We start from the raw sequence: 20,844 nt of genomic DNA, 5'->3' as shown, positions 1-20,844 counted from the left end.
ACCCTCCTTTGTATTGCACCACCGGTGCCAGCATATTTTAATCGAATTCAGACAATGAAACAGCGAGCATCAAAAATCTACTGCACAGCTGTTACTCGCAAGGCCGTCTCAGCATATACACAACGATTGATAATTTATATGGACCTAACACGACACTGCCGAGATTTATATCGGCATGTACGTTGTTAAAGTCGCTGTCGCCACGTCACGATCTCCCGTCCTCGACACACGCTACGCTTTCCTCCCCCCGACACTATATCCAAGCAATACTACTACCTTACGCAACCCAGAGTGAGCAGTCGGTGAAGGTTGGCGCACGCTGCCCCTTTCGTTAAAGGGGGAAAATCCTCAATAAAAATAGTTCCAACAGCACCGCTTATTATTGAGGAAGATCTTAAATACGAAATTCAATATTTTGGTTCAAATGGCTCTGAGCACTATGGGACTTAACATCTGAGGTCATCAGTCCCCTAGAACTGAGAACTACTTAAACCTAACTAACCTAAGGACATCACACACATCCATGCCCGAGGCAGGATTCGAACCTGCGACCGTAGCAGTCGCGCTTCAATATTTTATCGCTGCACATTCTCGCCTTGTGTTCGACGCTAAAGTATAGCGACCAAGTCACCAGATTATTTTGCTGAGAAATACCGATAATGAGAAGGCTACTTACACATAAATCTAGAACGTATGTGAAACTTCCTGGCAGATTAAAACTGTGTGCCCGACCGAGACTCGGTCGGGCACACAGTTTTAATCTGCCAGGAAGTTTCATATCAGCGCACACTCCGATGCAGAGTGAAAATCTCATTCTGGAAACATCCCCCAGGCTGTGGCTAAGCCATGTCTCCGCAACATTCTTTCTTTCAGGAGTGCTAGTTCTGCAAGTTTCGTAGGAGAGCTTCTGTAAAGTTTGGAAGGTAGGAGACGAGGTACTGGCAGAAGTAAAGCTGTGAGTACCGGGCGTGAGTCGTGCTTCGGTAGCTCAGTTTGTAGAGCACTTGCGCGCGTAAGGCAAAGGTCCCGAGTTCGAGTCTCGGTCGGGCACACAGTTTTAACCTGCCAGGAAGCTTCGTGTCAGCGCACACTCCGCTGCAGAGTGAAAATCTCATTCTAGAACGTATGTAATTATATACTGAGCATCTGTAGTAAGTTTTAACCATTTCCAGAATAAAGTTTCAAGTTTTAATCGGTTCATAAATCTTACTGAAACTCTATTTGCCTATTTAATTAAAAAAAACAGAGAGATATGAGGTCATTAGGTATCATTGCCTCTCGTGTTTGTTCGAATTATGCTTTCTCTCAATACCTCTTACAAGCTATGAGACAAGTTGCAAAGCTCTCTTCCTTCAGTTAATTTCTGGAGCTGTTTTCTAACAGATCAGCACTTGAAACGTCCTGGCAGATTAAAGCTGTGTACCGGACCGAGGCTCGAACTCGGGACCTTTGCCTTTCGCGGGCAAGTGCTGTACCAACTGAGCTACACAAGCACGACGCGCAACCCGTCATCACACCTGCAATTCTGCCAGTACCTCGTCTCCTACGTTCCAAACTTCACAGAAGCTCTTCTGCGAACCTTGCAGAACTATTACTCCTGGAAGAAAGTATATTGCGACGACATGGCTTAGCCACAGCCTGGAGGATTTACCAGAATTATATTGTCACTCTGCAGCGGAGTGTGCGCTGATATGAAACTTCCTGGCAGATTCAAACTGTGTGCCGGACCGAGACTCGAACTCGGGACGTTTGCTTTTCGCGGGGAAGTGCTCTACCAACTGAGCGACCCAAGCACGATACACGACTCGTCATCACAGCTTCAATTCTGCCAGTAGCTCGTCTTCTACCTTCCAGACTTCACAGAGTCTCGGTCAGGCAAACAGTTTTAACCTGCCAGGAAGTTTCATATCAGCGCATACTCCGCTGCAGAGTGAAAATAGCATTCTGGAGATCAGCACTTGTCCCCATGTTGCAACCAGTGTTCAAGAGTTCTCCCGCTAACTACAGATAACTGCTTCCTCCTTGATTGCCATTCCTAACACCGTTCGAGTATGTCTAGGATTTCGTAGTTGGTCGACACGTCTTTAACATTTGTACAGGAGGTAGTAAAATTCAACTTTTTACTCGGATAAACACTCATAAGAATGAAATTCCTCAGGGACTATTAATTACCTATTTGACACCCCAACATGTAGAGTCTCTCTTCAGTTGTGCTGGAAGCTCCGCGAAGTCCTGATTTCGGGAATGTAACATTTTATTATTATGAGCATTTAATCCCTTCTTTGTATCAGTAAAGATCCTATATGGACTAAATTTCATTCATTTGTGAGAATTTCTTCAAATTTTATTGTTACCAACGGCATAATGTCAAAAATTGTCGAAGTAATGCCTAAAGTAGAAAGGATACACGATCCCCGAGTTTTATAAGGCTGGACAATGATATCTCACTGGAAGATTACTGCCTACGAGTGTATCGCAGAAAATATTACTGGACATAATGTGAGAGCTTGGATGACACTTGACAAAATTATACTTACTGGCGCGGAAGGCTTCTTCCTGAAGACGGCGACTGGTGTCCATGATGAACATCACATTGATGCCAATCGTTATTAGGAGCACGACGACCAGCAGGGCCTACAAACAGTCAAGTTGCAAGTTATCCAGGCATTAGTCAACTACCTAAGAACACGTTACACTAAGGCATCAACAACATAAATATTATCTGTCTTCTTTAAAAATAATATTTACCTTGAATATTTTCGTGAGAATGCGTTTCCGATTTAGCGGACGTGTTATTACTGTCTGTGGACTGTAGAGTCCATAGCCTCGCTTTGGAACGAAAGGCTGAGCGCGCGGATTTGGCTGCCACGACTCCATAGCCTTCAGCTTGTTATTATAACAAGCCAACCTGTACAGAAATAGGACGGAATACATGAGAGTACAATACTGAGAAATATCTTCACCTAAATTTTGTATTTTTATGTCTTTTTGTTGGGCTTTGGTATCGAGGTTGTTAAAAACGGACCTCAGCCTAGCTGAAAATGAATATGGATGTGAATGAGTTGCGAAATTTTTGAAAGAACTAGTCCGCTGTCTCTTTGAAACGATTTGGGAATAGTACGGAAAATATAAACAAGAATTAGAGGACAAACGTTTCGGCACGGCGCCTCCGTAATATGCAGGGTACCTCTGGCTCAGCGGGTAAATTCTGCGAGCAGTGATTGGCCATGATCCGTAGTGCACCGTGCTGACATACGAGGACTATTCGGAAAGAAAGATCCTATCGGTCGCGAAATGGAAACCACAGTGAAAATCAAGAACGTTTTATTTGCGACAGTTTATAACACATTCCAGTTACTTCTCTAGATAGTCTCCGCTCTGACTTAGACAAATGTCTAACGTAAAATGGTTCAAATGGCTTTAAGCACTATGCGACTTAACATCTGAGGTCATCAGTCCCCTAGACTTAGAACTACTTAAACCTAACTAACCTAAGGACATCACCCACAGCCATGCCCGAGGCAGGATTCTAACCTGCGATCGTAGCAGCAGCTCGGTTCCAGACTGAAGCGCCTAGAACCGCTCGGCCACATCGGCCGGCTTCACCTTGTAAGTAGGAGCAGAGACTATCTAGAGAAGTAGCTGGAATGTGCGTTGTACCAACTTTGCAATACTCTCGTCATAGAAGGCAGCTGCCTGTGCTTACCGCCACTTCTCTACGCTGGTCTGCAGTTCGTTGTCCGTGTCAGAATGTTGTCTTCATAGCGAGCGTTCATGGGAGCAGAGACGAACATCAGAGTGAGCCAAGTCCTCGCTGTATGGTGTCTGATCACTGATCAAACACTTCCCATCATAAACGCTGCAGGGGCGTCCTCATTGCTCAACAGTGAGCGGACGATAGTTGTCATGAATAAGGAAATTCATTACAGTTACGTTACGTGGGGTTGCATGAAATCAGGTGAAACCTCTCAGCGGGCACCCATGCTTGGCGGGAGACGCCATTGTTGTAGGCATCTTTACATGTTCATTGTGTGTTGAGATCTGAAAAGAGCGTCATGGCGCGTTCGTCAGGCATACCAGAGACACTGCCCAACACACCTGTGCAAAGCTTCATCGGATTTTCACTGTCGTTTCCACTTCGCGACCGATCGGAACTTACTTTCCGAATGGTCCTCGTATGTGGAAGCAGATCTTTACAAGTTTTCCAGTTGTCAATGCATATTGTCTTACAATTTGTTTTATTTTCTGTCGTAGCTGCGTTTATATTTGAGTTGATGGTGACTGCGAACGTATTTGTTCCTTTTGTAACCATTATCTGAATGGTACACACTTGAACATTCTGTGTCCTTGATGCTACTACCTGCCATAGGCAACAGACGATTCAGTGTGTAATTTTTAGTAGCTTCAAGAACACAGAATGTTCAAACGTGAACTGTTGCGAGCAGTTCGAAATGTAAATCCTGTAGTATGAAATTATTTCATTAATCACATGAGAACTACTCAGGTAATGGTTTGAAGATGAACAAATATGTTCGAAACTAGCCGTCATTAACACAAATGTTAAAGCATTAAGACAAAAATAAAGGAGTAGTGATATTAAATAAAGTTACTGATTTTTCTGCCTACGAAACGTTGGAATTCGATATAAGTGCGTGGAGCTTTCTTAGAGATGAAATGAACAATGAACGCAAAGAGCTAAATCAAAATGGATGAGGCATGTAAGGAAACTGAGAAAGAAAGAAAAAGGACGTGGTCTATAGACTGACAAAGTGTAATTTCAGAGAAATAAACAGTAAAGGTATTAACCTGTGCGGTGCGGATGGGAAAGCACTGTTTAGTACAGATCTCTACGATGGAGAAGATCCGCGCCGAAGTGCAATAGAAGAAGGCGGACAAGAGAGAGAAAAAAGAAGAGGAGGAGGAGGAGGAGGAGGAGGAGGAGAAGGAAGAGGAAAATGAAGGACGATTAGGTTTCAACGTTCTGTCGACGACGAGGTCATTAGGGACGGACCACAGGCTCGAATTGAGGATGGATGGGATAAGAAATTGGCTGTGACCTTTTCTAATAAACTAATTCGGCATTTGCCGTAAGCAATTCATGGAAATCGTGGAAAATCCTAATTTGTATAGCTGGATCGGGAACTGTGCTTCGGTCAACCAGAACGTGTGTCCAGTGTCTTATTACCGCTCCACCTTGCTTCGTGTGGAAATGAGCGTTTGGCGTCATTGGCCGGGAGGCCCCTTGCGGGGCTGGTCCGGCCGCCTTGGTGCAGGTCTTATTACATTCGACGCCACATTGGACGACCTACGCGCCGGATGGGGATGAAATGATGATGAAGACAGCGCAACACCCAGTCCCTGAGCGGAGAAAATCCCCGACCCAGCCGGGAATCGAACCCGGGCCCGTAGGACGGCAATACGTCACGCTGACCACTCAGCTATCGGGGCGGACACCTTGCTTGGTAGGAGGTGGTTAATGCGGAAGAAACCTGCGACCCAATGATGTAGTCGGAATTTGACAGAACACTTAGTGATCTGAGGTCAAAGACGTCACTGGAAGTCAATAATACATCTTTGGCGTTAATAATACAGGTATCGAGACTGGAAAGTTGCTGCATCAAGTATAAAAAAAATCTATAAATCTGGAGAGCTACAATAAGAGTTTCAGAATAATACTATCATTACACTATTGAATAAGGCACGAGCGGATAAATGTGGAAAGTGTCGAATGATCAAACACATTGTAGCATTTCTGGCTCTTGGAACCATTGTTTGTTCCTGCAGATTACCCCTGACGTGCGTTGAGTGAGGCTACAGAAGTAGACGTATAGCGTGAGAAGGTGGCACAACGCAACTACGACATATGCTGTTACCTTGATGAAGCGTTCGTGGGAAAGTGAACCGACAGAAAGTACTTGAGTTCTGATTGGGAACGCGCCAAATGGCTTATTTTCATTTATGGATAATAACTAAATTAATCTTCAGATACAGTCTAAAATGGCATAGCAGACCCTCGCAGTACTGCGTTGTTATGACATATAAGAACATTATTTTATAGTTAATTTTACGCAAACAATTGTGCGACCCATTCTTGAGTACAGTTCGAGTGTTTGGGATCCGCAGCAGGCCCGATTAAAGAAAGACATCCAAACAATTCAGAGGCGTGCTGCTAGAATTTTTATCGCTAGGTTCGATCAGCAGGCAAGTATTACGGAGATGGTTCGTGAACTCAAATGGGAATCTTTGGAGGGAAGACGACGCTCTCTCCGCGAGGCACTATTGCGGAAATTTAGAGAATCGGCACTTGTGGCCGACTGCAGAATGGTTCTATTGCTGCCAATGTACATTTCACGTAAGGACCACGAAGATGAGAAATTAGGGCTCGAACGCAGGCTTTTAGAAAATGATTCTCCCCTCTTTCTATTGGCGAGTGGAACAGGAAAGGAAATTAGTAATGATAAGTGGTATCCTCCGCCATGCACTGTACGGTGCCTTGCAGAGTATGTATGTAGATGTAAACACATGAATCATTTCGTGCGTCATCTGCAGTGTAAGGAATGACGGCCAAAGAATCAGTGTTAAATGCGATGACATGGCGTTAGGAAGCGCGCGGTTAAGCTCGGTCATCCGTGAGCAAAGCAGGTTACATTATGAGCTTAGGAGTGTTTAATTTTGTCATTTGTTACAGGAGCTGTTCGCCATGACATGATCTATCTCCCCTTGACTTTTAATGCAAAGACCTTGAAACGCCCTGTAGAAAAATAAGACTTTTATCCATTGTGGATGTGGAGCACTGCGACTGTGGTGTGAATAGGTTTTCAGAAATTACTGCAACCAGTCGCCTTTTATGTAGATGTATTTTATTTAACCATGACCGGTTTCGAGCTGCCTAGCAACTCATCATCAGATGGTGTATACATTTAGTGCTCATCTGATGATGAGTTGCTAGGCAGCTCGAAACCGGTCATGGTTAAATAAAATACATCTACATAAAAGGCGACTGGTTGCAGTAATTTCTGAAAACCTGTAGAAAAATGGTTCAAATGGCTCTGAGCACTATGGGACTTAACATCAGTGGTCATCAGTCCCTTAGAACTTAGAACTACTTAAACCTAACTAACCTAAGGACATCACACACATCCATGCCCGAGGCAGGATTCGAACCTGCGACCGTAGCGATCACGCGGTTCCAGACTGAAGTGCCTAGAACCGCACGGCCACACCGGCCGGCAAGAACAGAAAAAAATGAGGAGAGACTGCACTACGATCATCTCTGTTCAGTGAGAGTAAAGGTACCAGTAAAGCCAGTAAGGCAACACATTAACCGCGACTCATAATTAGGCTAAAATCACTAGAACAAAACTATTTGAATCTAAAGGTATGACCAGCAACATATGAAAACCGGAATTCGAGACAGAATCTCCTACTTAATCACTTAGGCAACCTGAAGCCTCAATGGGCAGTCTAATCAGTGACATCTCACTTTACATAAAATATGTAAAATCTGATCAATGTTTTTCTTCAGTTTAATGGGAAAATTACTTTTTGAAATACTGTTAACTTTTTATTGATTTATAATAAAAATGAATAAAAATATTATAAATGTTCTCGAACATAGTTTTCAGTATCGGTGGCGCGAGATATACAACTATTTGAGGTTTGAACGATTTCCGAGCACCAAACACTGGTTGGACGTATCCTGTACCACGAGGGGCCCTATATCAGTCTGCAGGTTGACAGCAACTGTTCTGTCTGTGGTGGCAAGTCTATGTGGTAAAACATCCCCAACCTCGCCTCTGCACGAATCATTGCCATCGCGGGCCTTGCACCTATCCTGAAGAGAAATGGAGTGGTTCAAATGGCTCTGAGCACTATGGGACTTAACATCTGTGGTCATCAGTCCCCTAGAACTTAGAACTACTTAAACCTAACTAACCTAAGGACATCACACACATCCATGCCCGAGGCAGGATGCGAACCTGCGACCGTAGCAGTCGCGCGGTTCCGGACTGAGCGCCTAGAACCGCTAGACCACCGCGGCCGGCGAAATGGCGTGTTTCAGTCCGAATTTACAAGGGGAGGCCACAAAGTTCGGATCACGGCTTTACTTCAAACTTTTTGCACTTTTAGTAGTCCATTAGGACAACTACTTACGCAATTTCGAGAAAATCGCGAGAGCAGTTTTACGCGTTGAATATGTACTGGCGCGTTGGGACTCTGAGTACGAGGTGGCGGCGGTCAAGTGGCAGACTGCCTTTAGCCAGCGGCGAGACAGGACGTTTTGTTTGCGTCTGCCTGTCGTGCATCACCCGCGAGTGTTTCCGGTTTACCTTCTCGCCGCAGTAAGTATGTCCGTCTTTCGAGAGCGCCATGACGCACTCGTACCACCAGCCCACAATTAAGGTCTCCTTTAGAGCGGACCACGTAAGATCTCGAGCACATGAAACTGAACATTTTATCCGGGACGATCTTCATATTGCACCTCAAGGCATTATTGAGATCCGATTATCAATTACTAGCAGTGTCGTCTATATGAAACTGATAAATGAGAATATGCGCAGATGAGCTGGTGATCTCAAATTTAGGCACTCTGACGACCATATAGGTGTTGTCATAATAGACCACGCTGGATTTTGCCCCCGCACTCTGCAGGTCTTCGAGTTCCCTTTAGAAATCCCACCAGACGGTGCGATTACAACGTTCGAAACGTGCAGTAACGTCATAAGCGAAGTGACTGAAAAGTGGCAAACGTTTGAGACATAGCACGTCTTAAACGGTATGCGGCAAATCAAGACTGAACTGGCAAAGCACGCGCCGTTCTACTTGGTTATTGGGGGTTGCACGGCCATCGTCATGTACGATGAACAGCCGCGTACTTGTGCTGTTTGCGGCCAGGAAGACCATGTCCGATGGGCATATATCTAGCGAAGAATGCTTCAGACACCGGTCGCAGAGGTTGCACCTCTGCGACGCTCACTATACTCCCCCTCACCTACTCGGCGGCTACGAAAGCCTATGACTGACATCCTGCCGCCGTCTATGGTCGACGATAGCGCTGTGGACCATACACCTCCTTCCACATTGTCTCCGGCCGAACTGCCTAAAGGAAAACGACCACTCGCACCCACAGGCTGACCTTCTTGAGAAGACGGATGTCGAATCAGAAGTTCTACTGACTTCTGCGTTCCTCCCGGCAGGGGCAGCGTCGGATGACTGCCGCCCACTTTCCAACATGGAACAACATGTCCGCAGTCAGTGATCCCCGCGAAAACGCAAGAAGTGGCGCCGTACGCCATCTGACGATTGCCTTCTTCGAATGCATGGTTAGCACACTGGACTCGCATTGGGGAGGACGACGGTACAAACCCGTATCCGGCCACACACATTTAGGCTTTCCGTGAGAACCCTAAATCGCTCCAGGCAAATGCCGGGATAGTTACATTGAAAGGGCAGGGCCGATTTCCTTCCCCATCCTTCAATCAATTCGAGCTTCTGTTCCGTCTCTAATAACCTCGATGTAGACGGGACGCTAAACCCTAATCTTTCTTCCCAGAGTGGCCGAGCGGTTCTAGGCGCTACAGTCTGGAACCGTGCGACCGCTGCGGTTGCAGGTTCGAATCCTGCCTCGGGCATGGATGTGTGTGATGTCCTTAGGTTAGTTAGGTTTAAGTAGTTCTAAGTACTAGGGGACTGATGACCTCAGAAGTTAAGTCCCATAGTGCTCAGAGCCATTTGAACCATTTTGAACCTAATCTTCCTTCCTTCCTTCCTTCCTTCCTTCCTTCCTTCCCCTTGTCAGAGCCAAGTCTCCGTGCAGGAGCTGATGTACAGCGTGGTACGAGATGCAAAAAATCTCTGACTTTGGTGGGGACGTTTTTCACTTATTCAGGCAAAATGATATATGAAACTTCCTGGCAGATTAAAACTGTGTGCCGGACCGAGACTCGAACTCGGGACCTTTGCCATTCGCGGGCAAGCGCTCTACCGACCGAGCTACCCAAGCACGCCCCAAGTCCCGAGTTCGAGTCTCGGTCCGGCACACAGTTTTAATCTGCCATGAAGTTTCATATCAGCGCACACTCCGCTGTAGAGTGAAAATTTCATTCTATAAACATCCACCAGGCTGTGGCTAACCATGTTTCCGCAATATCCTTTCTTTCAGGAGTGCTAGTTCTGCAAGGTTCGCAGGAGAGCTTCTGTAGAGTTTGGAAGGTAGGAGACGAGGTACTGGCAGAAGTAAAGCTGTGAGGACGGGGCGTGAGTCGTGCTTGGGTAGCTCAGTCGGTAGAGCGCTTGCCCGCGAATGGCAAAGGTCCCGAGTTCGAGTCTCGGTCCGGCACACAGTTTTAATCTCACAGGAAGTTTCATATCAGCGCACACTCCGCTGTAGAGTGAAAATTTCATTCTAAAAATGATATGTGTTTAATCGAAAAAGTCATTTTTCTTAAAATAACAGCTGTGCAGAATTTTGAGGTTCTCGTGAAGTATTCTGAGGGTTATTTATATGTTTATTTATTTATATGTGGCGTTTTGACGAAGATCATAGAAATTTTTTATATTTGAAGGTTATTACTAGGTCATAATCGAATCTCTCTGTTTTATCCGCAAAGAGGATCTCACTGCTCTAGAACATTGCGCAGTTCAAGCCATGGCGAATCGCGGGTGTAACCGTGGAGTTGCTACACGATCATTGGTCTGATTAGCTCCTATTTCTAGGTGTCCAGCCGAGTGTAAGGTTCAGTTCTCTTCTGCCGTTTACCTACCGTTTTCTCGAGGTTTCACGGTCTTTGGTGTCTCCGCACTTCGCAGCGGCTGCCGAAGACGAGTCGATCAGTCTTAGAAATACTGTGCGAAAGAATGGAAGCACCAACTCAGTTGTACACATGAAAATACATCTCTCACTAGAAATTTTTCGAATTTCTGGAGACCAAATTCCACCCAGTCAGTTTCAATCGCAACAGAGTGTCCAGTTGCTCAAACGTTTCTCTTGTTAACAGAAAAGGGGCACTTCTTGTGAGTGCATAAAGACTTGACGAGTAGTGACATTGTAGGCAGTCTCCCCCAGCTTCGTCAAAAGTTACGTCTCGGTTGATTAGAGAAAACTGTCCAGTCTTTCCGAGTGCATTTCGACGTCCACCAGCCCTCCTGAAAGGAACGAAAAATTCTGACTCAGACATCAGCTTAGAGTGTTCCGTGAAATATAAGAGAGAATATCTCAGAGTCATGTAATCTACTATGGTTATTAAAGACCGCATTCAGATTCCATTTGCAAGTCCAACAAAAGCAATAATGACGGATGAATTTGTATGAGCTGAACACACGGTGGTACAGCGCCTCCATCATAGGCTCACAATCAATGAAGAGACGGTCTGTTTAAGTGTGCGTGGTTTGCTCGGAGTGGTAGAGACTGAATAGGAGAGATAAATGAGTCTGAATAACGCTAAAAAAATTCTAAATCTGCAGGTTATAAGAGAACGTGTAACTTGGTTATGACGAACAGCACTGCGTCATTGAAAACTCGGCAAAAGAGGAAAATCCAAAGAAATACAGCTGATCCTCTGGCTTTTGCTCACTGATGGCAGTACTTGGCTCGGGCGGCATGATAATCTCAGAATGTACTAAGAGTCCCAGAGCCGAAGTTGCTGAAGAGTGCTAGCAGTTCCTGCTTGGTACGCATTACAAAACCAGAGACTGTGCAGTTATGTCCTGCCGTAAGAGCGAGTTAAGGCAGCACTCCAGCAAGGTTCAAATGGCTCTGAGCACTATGGGACTTAACTTCTGAGGTCATCAGTCCCCTAGAACTTAGAACTACTTAAACCTAACTAACCTAAGAACATCACACACATCCATGCCCGAGGCAGGATTCGAATCTGCGACCATAGCGGTCGCGCGGTTCCACACTGAAGCGCCTAGAACCGCTCGGCCACACCGGCCGGCACTCCAGCAAGGTCTCAAGTGACGAACAACAGAGAGGACCACAGTTACATTCGGTCGATAACACTTTACGTGCCAACAACCTGAAGATTGGTGCGGAAATTTGTCGGAATGAAAGAAGAATCAGTTTCCTCGTGAGGCGCCATGTGCCGGAGTAGTAGTGTTTTGGGTCGAGGTTGTGCACTGCGATTGGTCGATTGCCCTGCGTTGTGCGGAGATAATAACATAACGCCGTCATGAATAATAATTACGCTTGGCATTACTATACAAACATATTTATTTTTTGTTATTGGCAATCTCTTCATTTAAAACTTTTTGTAGTTGGGTAGTCCATGCCATTTCTGTCTATCTACTCCATAGCCCAGTATCATTCTTATTTTTCTCTTTTTTTCTATCTTTCTTTTCTTTCTATTTCTATAGATCATTTTCTTTTCGTATAAATATTGGTAATAATTAAGTAGCTCTGGTTTTACAATCTGTATAGTAAACTATTTATAAAATACGAGAAGGTGTACTTAATGTACAGGATGGTAATAGTTAAACTTTCGCTACCTGAGCTAGCGTAACAAGAAAACTATTTGCCGTATGGCTACCAAACTGTACAGAATGATGTTCAGACGGTGGGCTGCAGGATTTGCGTTGTTAGTAGTGTTTGTGTCATGATTTGTCGTTAGGCGCCGGTACTGGTACGGTGACGTTGAGTTGAAACACAAGCATCAGTGTGCGCTTAAGTTGTAGACTGTCAACATGAGTCTGGACAAGGAGAGCGGAGATTTACTCATAAGGCGGTATTACCAAAAGAAGAGCGACAGTGCTGCTATCTTCCCGAGTATCGACTCATGAAAGGAATACGGAGAAGATCACGATTCGGAAGTTAAAGGCGCTGCAGTCTGGAACCGCAAGACCGCTACGGTCGCAGGTTCGAATCCTGCCTCGGGCATGGATGTTTGTGATGTCCTTAGGTTAGTTAGGTTTAACTAGTTCTAAGTTCTAGGGGACTAATAACCTCAGCAGTTGAGTCCCATAGTGCTCAGAGCCATTTTTTTTTTCGATTCGGAAGTTCGAATTAATTGCCGATTTCGGAATTGCTCCAGGGAGAGGGCAACGGCCAATTTCGCCACAAATTGTTGAAGAAGTTACTGTTGTCATTGCTGAGAATGCTGGACGCAGTGTGCGATCTTCAAGTAGTGCACGAGCTGTGCCATGACAGCTGAACATTCCATGGTTCACTATTCCGAAAGTACAGCGAACAATTGTGAAATTGTATATCTAGTGTGGTTCCAGTCTGTTGTGGATGCAGATGGTCGTCACACTGGGCAACGTTTGTAACCGGCAACGTAAACATGGAACAGAATTAACAGCGGTTACCTTTCATGTGAAAATTAAAATGTGTTTCATTCAATGCTTTATTCGTTATTTCTCTTCCGCACGTCCTTACAAATGTTTCCACAGTGTTTCATTGTCCTACGATCACTCTTTTTTAATGGGGGCCCTCCGAAGTAGCGAAAGTTTAATTATAATCACCGTGTGTATTGCAGATCGTAATAATAACAAAAATAATAATAACTGTAATAATTGTGAAATATCGCCTGCATTAGTTTCTATGGTGTGTAAAAACAGCAATTAATGAAATAAAATAAATGCCATGAGCTTTGAAAATGAATTAACGCGTGTATAAGAAAATATTTGCACTAGCAACGATTAAAGCCTTCACAATGGGCGACGGTAATCTATGGAGACGTAAGTGTTACGGGCACTTAAAAAAGGAAGAGCAAATTCATGTGGGAAGTTGTGCATGCCACATGATTCATTACAGCTGTGGGAAAAGAGAACAGATATAGTCTATTTCCACCTTTATGCAAGTAGCAAAAAGTCTTCATTCTTCTTATGGTTGTGTTAAGGTAGAATACTGTGTTAAAATAACTATTTTTTTATGTAGTCAAATCTGAACATTTCTAAAACGCGCAAACAACAAAATATTCGTGAATTTATTTGAACTGCAGATAAGAGAGCATGTAAAAAAAAGTAAAAAACTAACCACTGAGACTTCCGCAGTCACTTTTGAAATACTGCCCGGAAGCGTCTGTTTTGGGGACGAGGAGCGGAGGGTAGTTCTTTGACAATACCAGTCGGCGCCCGAAGAACCTAAAACAGTCGGCTCATGGTAATGATGCAAAAAATTCATGTACAGAGAAGTTAGAAAAGAAGAGCGAGAGCCACTAAGCTCTCCGAAAGCAGTACACGAAACAAAAATTACGGAGCTTTTACACCGTGTCTTGAAAAGTAACACTAAATATGCGTGGGTAACTCAAAATGAAGTTCCTTGCTGAGCCGTACGTATGCGATGCACGCACTGACTGATGACGCGACTTTCACTTGCGACTGTTCGACAAAATCACACTCCAATGGTTCTATAAAAATCGACATTCCTTGATTGACATACATTCTGCAACACCGTTTCTCTGTAAATATTCGATGGGTTAAATCGCAATCAGATAAACCCATCTGACTGCCTACGAAACCGTCCCATAGTGAACACATTAATATATTTAATATGAAATGCGCTTCCGCTATTATTGAAAGTTATTTCTTGTTGATATAAAGCAGTGTGTGCTCCTTCGGCATCACTGAAAAGCAAGACATTTTGTGTGTTCCAAAAATGGCTCTGAGCACTATGGGACTTAACATCTGAGGTCATTAGTCCCCTAGAACTTAGAACTACTTAAACCTAACTAACTTAAGGACACCACACACATCCATGCCCGAGGCAGGATTCGAACTTGCGTCCGTAGCGGTCGCGCGGTTCCAGACTGAAGCGCCTAGAACCGCTCGGCCACTGAGGCCGGCTTTTGTGTGTTACACGGCGATTAAATGTAAAATTCCACCGCGGCGGTCACATTCATTAAACATCAGAATTACTTTATCTTATTCCATTAGATTTGGACGTGTCCCGGTAAGAGCAATACGATGCCTACTAAGTAAACAAAAAGGCAACAGACCAGCTGGACCCTTGAATTTTGAAAATAGTTATCCTCTAACAAATACAAAAAATAACACAGAATCCCTGCACGTGCTGTCGTGGACAGTGTTTTGTCATTGGGGATTTTAGAATATATATTTGTGGAAAATGGAAAACTGATACTTTTAACGCGTGACGTATTTGCACAGGGCACTGCCAGAGGGCACTAATTCAAAGCATCTTGCTGCGGGCGAAGTACGAAAGATATTGAGCACGAAAAGATTTAGTTCATAACCGTATTTCACAATGTGAAAGAGTGGTTTTCGAATATCATTTTGGGTTAGGACGGCAACGAAGAGCACAATAATTGCAATTAACTGAATTCAAGCGATATCGTTCTGTGGGTTTGTGGGGGACTGGATGGTCCTTCAGAAGAATTGGCCTTGACGTCAGATATGAGTTGTCAGATGTGATCAGTGTTGATGGCGGGTTGACGGAGGAGATAGAGAAGATCCAAAGAAGAGCGGCGCGTTTCGTCACAGGGTTATTTGGTAACCGTGATAGCGTTACGGAGATGTTTAATAAACTCAAGTGGCAGACTCTGCAAGAGAGGCGCTCTGCATCGCGGTGTAGCTTGCTCGCCAGGTTTCGAGAGGGTGCGTTTCTGGATGAGGTATCGAGTATATTGCTTCCCCCTACTTATACCTCCCGAGGAGATCACGAATGTAAAATTAGAGAGATTAGAGCGCGCACGGAGGCTTTCAGACAGTCGTTCTTCCCGCGAACCATACGCGACTGGAACAGGAAAGGGAGGTAATGACAGTGGCACGTAAGGTGCCCTCCGCCACACACCGTTGGGTGGCTTGCGGAGTATGAATGTAGATGTAGATGTAGATGTAGAAGGGAGGCAAGCATGCTCATTGCACTGGCTCCGGAGGGTAACGGTTTACAGATGCACACCTGAGTCACGGCATCAGGCGAAAAGCCATTGTCGATCACATGGCGATCGCAGCACAAATTAGGATCAATGTCTCCACATGAACTGGTACGCAACAAGAAGCACGTGGAACCATATAGTAAAACTATATGCATGCGTGCCGTTTGTTAAGCATTTTCTCACACCTGATCACCGCGTAGTTCAACTCCCACGGTCTAGTGACTGATGAAACTAGAGGTATCAATGGCACAAACATTTGTTTAATGATGAGAGAGCCGCGCGGGATTATCCGAGCGGTCTCAGGCGCTGCAGTCATGGACTGTGCGGCTGATCCCGACGGAGGTTCGAGTCCTCCCTCGGGCATGGGTGTGTGTGTTTGTCCTTAGGATAATTTAGGTTAAATAGTGTGTAAGCTTAGGGACTGATGAACTTAGCAGTTAAGTCCCTTAAGATTTCACACACAATGATGAGAAAAGATTTTGTCTTGGAATCATGAAGCTCATTTGCGAGAGCACCATCTATAAGCAAGCATAGGGACTGATGACCTTAGCAGTTAAGTCCCATAAGATTTCACACACACCTAACTAACCTAAGGACATCACACACATCCATGCCCGAGGCAGGATTCGAACCTGCGACCGTAGCGGTTCCAGACTGTAGCGCCTAGAACCGCTCGGCCACTCCGGCCGGCTTCATTCTGCATGTGTGAAAGTTTTACAGTGTGTAGATACATGCTTCCCGCTTGTTTTCAAACTTAGTTCAACCTGTTCTCGTGAGGGGCGCCGTCACAGCATGTCTTCAAGATGGCTGCTACACTTGACGTTCGTCAGAAGCAACGTGCTGTCATAGAGTTCCTGTGCTGTGAAAACGAGACAGTGGGAAACATCCACAAGAGGTTGAAAAAGGTGTACGGAGATGCTGCTGTCGATCGCAGTACAGTTAGTTGGTGGGCAAGCAGGTTACGTGGTGAAAGCGGGCACGGCAATATTGAGGATTGTCCTCGCAGCGGCAGGCCTCGTACTGCACACACTCCAGACAATGTGCAGAGAGTTAACGAATTGGTGACTGCTGACAGACGCATCACAGTGAACGAATTGTCACGCTACGTTGGGATAGGGGAAGGAAGTGTTTGCAGAATACTGGAAGTGTTGGTGTTAAAAAAGGTTTGTGCCAGGTGGGTTTCCCAGGATGTTGACAGTGGCTCACAAAGAAACAAGAAAAACGGTAAGCAGCGAACCTTGGGAACAGTACGAGAATGGCAGAGATGAATTTCTTGGAAGAATTGTGACCGGTGATGAAACAAGGCTCCACCATTTTTCACCAGAGACGAAGAGGCAATCAATGGAGTGGCATCATGCAAATTCACCCAAGAAAAAAAATTCAAAACCACACCTTCAGCTGGAAAAGTTATGCCTACGGTGTTTTTCGATTCCGAAGGACTCCTGCTTGTGGACATCATGCCAAGTGGAACCACCATAAATTCTGATGCATATGTGACGACACTGAAGAAACTTCAAGCTCGACTGAGTCGTGTTCACCCACATCAACAAAAGCAGGATGTTTTGCTGTTGCACGACAATGCACGGCCACGTGTCAGTCAAAAAACCATGGAAGCGAGACAACACTGAAACACCCGCCTTACAGTCCTGACCTGGCTCCATGTGACTATCATTTCTTCGGGAAACTGAAAGACTCTCTTCGTGGAACAAGATTTGAAGATGATGACTCCCTTGTGCGCGCTGCCAAAGAGTGGCTCCAACAGGTTGGTCCAGAATTTTACCGTGCGGGTATACAGGCGCTGGTTCCAAGATGGCGTAAGGCAGTTGAGAGGGATGGAAATTATGTAGAGAAATGAAAATATTGTTCGTAAATGATGTATCTACACACTGTAAAACTTTCAAACATGTAGAATAAAAGATGGATTTTAAAGAAATAGTGTGCATTTCTTTTGGCGTGACCCTCGTATAATTTCCGCGCACACATTTCTCGGTTTGCTCGACAAATTATCCACGGCACTCGTCAAATGTTCTGACCAGTATTATCAACAATCCATCTTGAGACTAAGCATGTGTAGGATCTGACAGTATAGCGTTTGGTATTTTCTGATTTGATCTACTTTACCAACCACATCCCTTCACAATGTGCGACAACAAATGGATACAACATTGCAGACTGTCTACCAAGATGACATTCAGCACTTCTGTGGTGGTGTTTACATACATATGAGAACTGCACTGAAGCTACAGGGGGTTGTACAAGAAAATTAAATTGTTGTGCAACACGTCTTCCCATAGGTGTATGACCCCGTGATTATCATCACCCCTGTAGTATCATCTGTATAATATTACAATAGAATTTCACTCGTGTTGGGTTATTACGTAAGTGATTTCATTTCTCATTTTGCACTAGCGTATAATTAAAAAAAGTCTAATTATTCAATTATTTTTGAATCGGAGTCAAAATTAACACCGCAAAGCGCACCCATAAATAGCTTGTATGCACTCTCTCTTTTGTTAATTTACTTTTTATATGAACATTTAAACAACTATAATTTCATACTTTTTGATGGTGTTCGTGGAGGTGATTTCACATTTGTTTCCCCCAACCTGCCAATGAACTGGCAAGCGTGTAACTATGTGTGGACGACTGATTTAATGCATTTATGTTGTATAAATACGTACGGAATGACAGGAGGGAAATAATGTTCAAATGTGTGTGAATTCCTAAGGGACCAATCTGCTGAGGTCATTGTTCCGTAGACTTACACACTACTTAAAATAACTTAAACTAACTTATGCTAAGAATAACACAGACCCATGCCAGAAGCAGGACTCGAACCTCCGGCGGGAGGGGCAGCGCAATCCGTGACAACGCACCCTAAACCGCGCGGCGGGGAAATAAAACTTCGTGTCGGCACATGGGCTATTCCTCTCAGACAGAACCAAGGACGCTGTGAAAGTCAGCATTCCGTCTAATGGGCAGATCACCTAGGACACCATCTTATGCCCTACCATCATAAACCCGCAAGAGGTTAAATATATACTACAGGCCAGTTTGGCATAAACTGCTGTCGAGGTACTGTTCCCTGCCTCTTTCCTCCTAATATCATTCAAATTTTGATAATGAATACGTTTTCCGCCACTAGGATTCGAACACGCCACTTGTGGATACATTAGAACCGTGTTACATCCGTTGGAAGCTAGCTCACGGCATCATGTTTTAATTTTACACTTACTGAAACATCGACATAGTTTTGTATGAAATTTTTGCTCCAATTTGTAAGTAGCTCTGTTTGCCTTTTTCACATTTTGTTGCCTTAAGTGCGAACTTATTTATCACCCAGTGACAAACAAGCTGTGAAAACGATCACTTGGCTGGCTTCAAAGTCATAAGATTGCTATAGGAAGAAATTGCTATAGGAAGAAATAATTTTGGTTCATATATCTACATCTACATCCATATTCCGCAAGCCACCTGACGGTGTGTGGCGGAGGGTACCTTGAGTACCTCTATCGGTTCTCCCTTCTATTCCAGTCTCGTATTGTTCGTGGAAAGAAGGATTGTCGGTATGCCTCTGTGTGGGTTCTAATCTCTCTGATTTTATCCTCATGGTCTCTTCGAGAGATATACGTAGGAGGGAGCAATATACTGCTTGACTCCTCGGTGGAGGTATGTTCTCGAAACTTCAACAAAAGCCCGTACCAAGCTACTGAGCGTCTCTCCTGCAGAGTCTTCCACTGAAGTTTATCATATCCGTAACGCTTTCGCGATTACTAAATGATCCTGTAACGAAGTGCGCTGCTCTCCGTTGGATCTTCTCTATCTCTTCTTGAGCAGTGTTCAAACAGTGGGCGAACAAGCGTACTGTAACCTACTTCCTTTGTTTTCGGATTGCATTTCCTTAGGATTCTTCCAATGAATCTCAGTCTGGCATCTGCTTTACCGACGACCAACTTTATATGATCATTCCATTTTAAATCACTCCTAATGCGTACTCCCAGATAATTTATGGAATTAGCTGCTTCCAGTTGCTGACCTGCTGCATTGTAGCTAAATGATATGGGATCTTTCTTTCTCTGTATTCGCAGCACATTACACTTGTCTACATTGATATTCAATTGCCATTCCCTGCACCATGCGCCAATTCGCTGCAGATCCTCCTGCATTTCAGTACAATTTTCCATTGTTACAACCTCTCGATATACCACAGCATCATCCGCAAAAAGCCTCAGTGAACTTCCGATGTCATGCACAAGGTCATTTATGTATATTGTGAATAGCAACGGTCCTACGACACTCCTCTGCGGCACACCTGAAATCACTCTTACTTCGGAAGAGGAGGAGGAGGAGGAGATTAGTGTTTAACGTCCCGTCGACAACGAGGTCATTAGAGACGGAGCGCAAGCTCGGGTGAGGGAAGGATGGGGAAGGAAATCGGCCGTGCCCTTTCAAAGGAACCATCCCGGCATTTGCCTGAAGCGATTTAGGGAAATCACGGAAAACCTAAATCAGGATGGCCGGAGACGGGACTGAACCGTCGTCCTCCCGAATGCGAGTCCAGTGTGCTAACCACTGCGCCACCTCGCTCAGTTACTTCGGAAGAACTTCTCTCCATTGAGAATGACAAGCTGCGTTCAGTTATCTAGGAACTCTTCAATCCAATCACACAATTGGTCTGATAGTCCATATGCTCCTACTTTGTTCATTAAAATCTTGCAAATCATTACATTTTGTGTTAAGAAAAACAAACTGACTACTAAATTAGTAAGAAACTGTTGTTTTCTAAGAAAAATACTTAAAAAATTAGAGAACATCAATGTTGTAATATTCATTAGCGAGCTCTCTAGTGGTAACCATATCATTACAATGGTATGGTTGCTGGAAGAGGGAACCCAGGTTAATTGTGTGCTGCAGCTATGTACAGACGTTGGGTCTTGCATGGATCTGTGGTGGTCAGAAAGCTGTAACATTTATAAGTGTACAAGTACTAGTGGAATACGGCAATGAAGATAAA

At 44.5% G+C, this 20,844-nt stretch overlaps 1 protein-coding gene across 6 annotated transcripts in view; it reads right to left on the bottom strand.

Moving 5' to 3' along the window:
* LOC126248622 (protein O-linked-mannose beta-1,2-N-acetylglucosaminyltransferase 1-like) overlaps positions 1 to 20,844 on the bottom strand; it is a 2,277,756-nt gene that overhangs the window by 77,735 nt on the left and 2,179,177 nt on the right. For all 6 annotated transcript variants that reach the window (XM_049949790.1, XM_049949788.1, XM_049949787.1 and 3 more), the window contains 2 exons: positions 2,749 to 2,908; positions 2,538 to 2,634 (listed from right to left, as the gene is read on the bottom strand). In XM_049949790.1, the coding sequence (XP_049805747.1) occupies positions 2,538 to 2,634; positions 2,749 to 2,877 (226 nt within the window). In that variant the 5' untranslated portion in view covers positions 2,878 to 2,908. The remainder of the gene's footprint in view (positions 1 to 2,537; positions 2,635 to 2,748; positions 2,909 to 20,844) is intronic.

Source organism: Schistocerca nitens, chromosome 3 (genome assembly GCF_023898315.1).
Source record: "Schistocerca nitens isolate TAMUIC-IGC-003100 chromosome 3, iqSchNite1.1, whole genome shotgun sequence".
Classification (NCBI taxonomy): domain Eukaryota; kingdom Metazoa; phylum Arthropoda; class Insecta; order Orthoptera; family Acrididae; genus Schistocerca; species Schistocerca nitens.
Note: the sequence above shows the minus strand (reverse complement) of the source record. Positions and strands in the feature narration are given on the sequence as shown.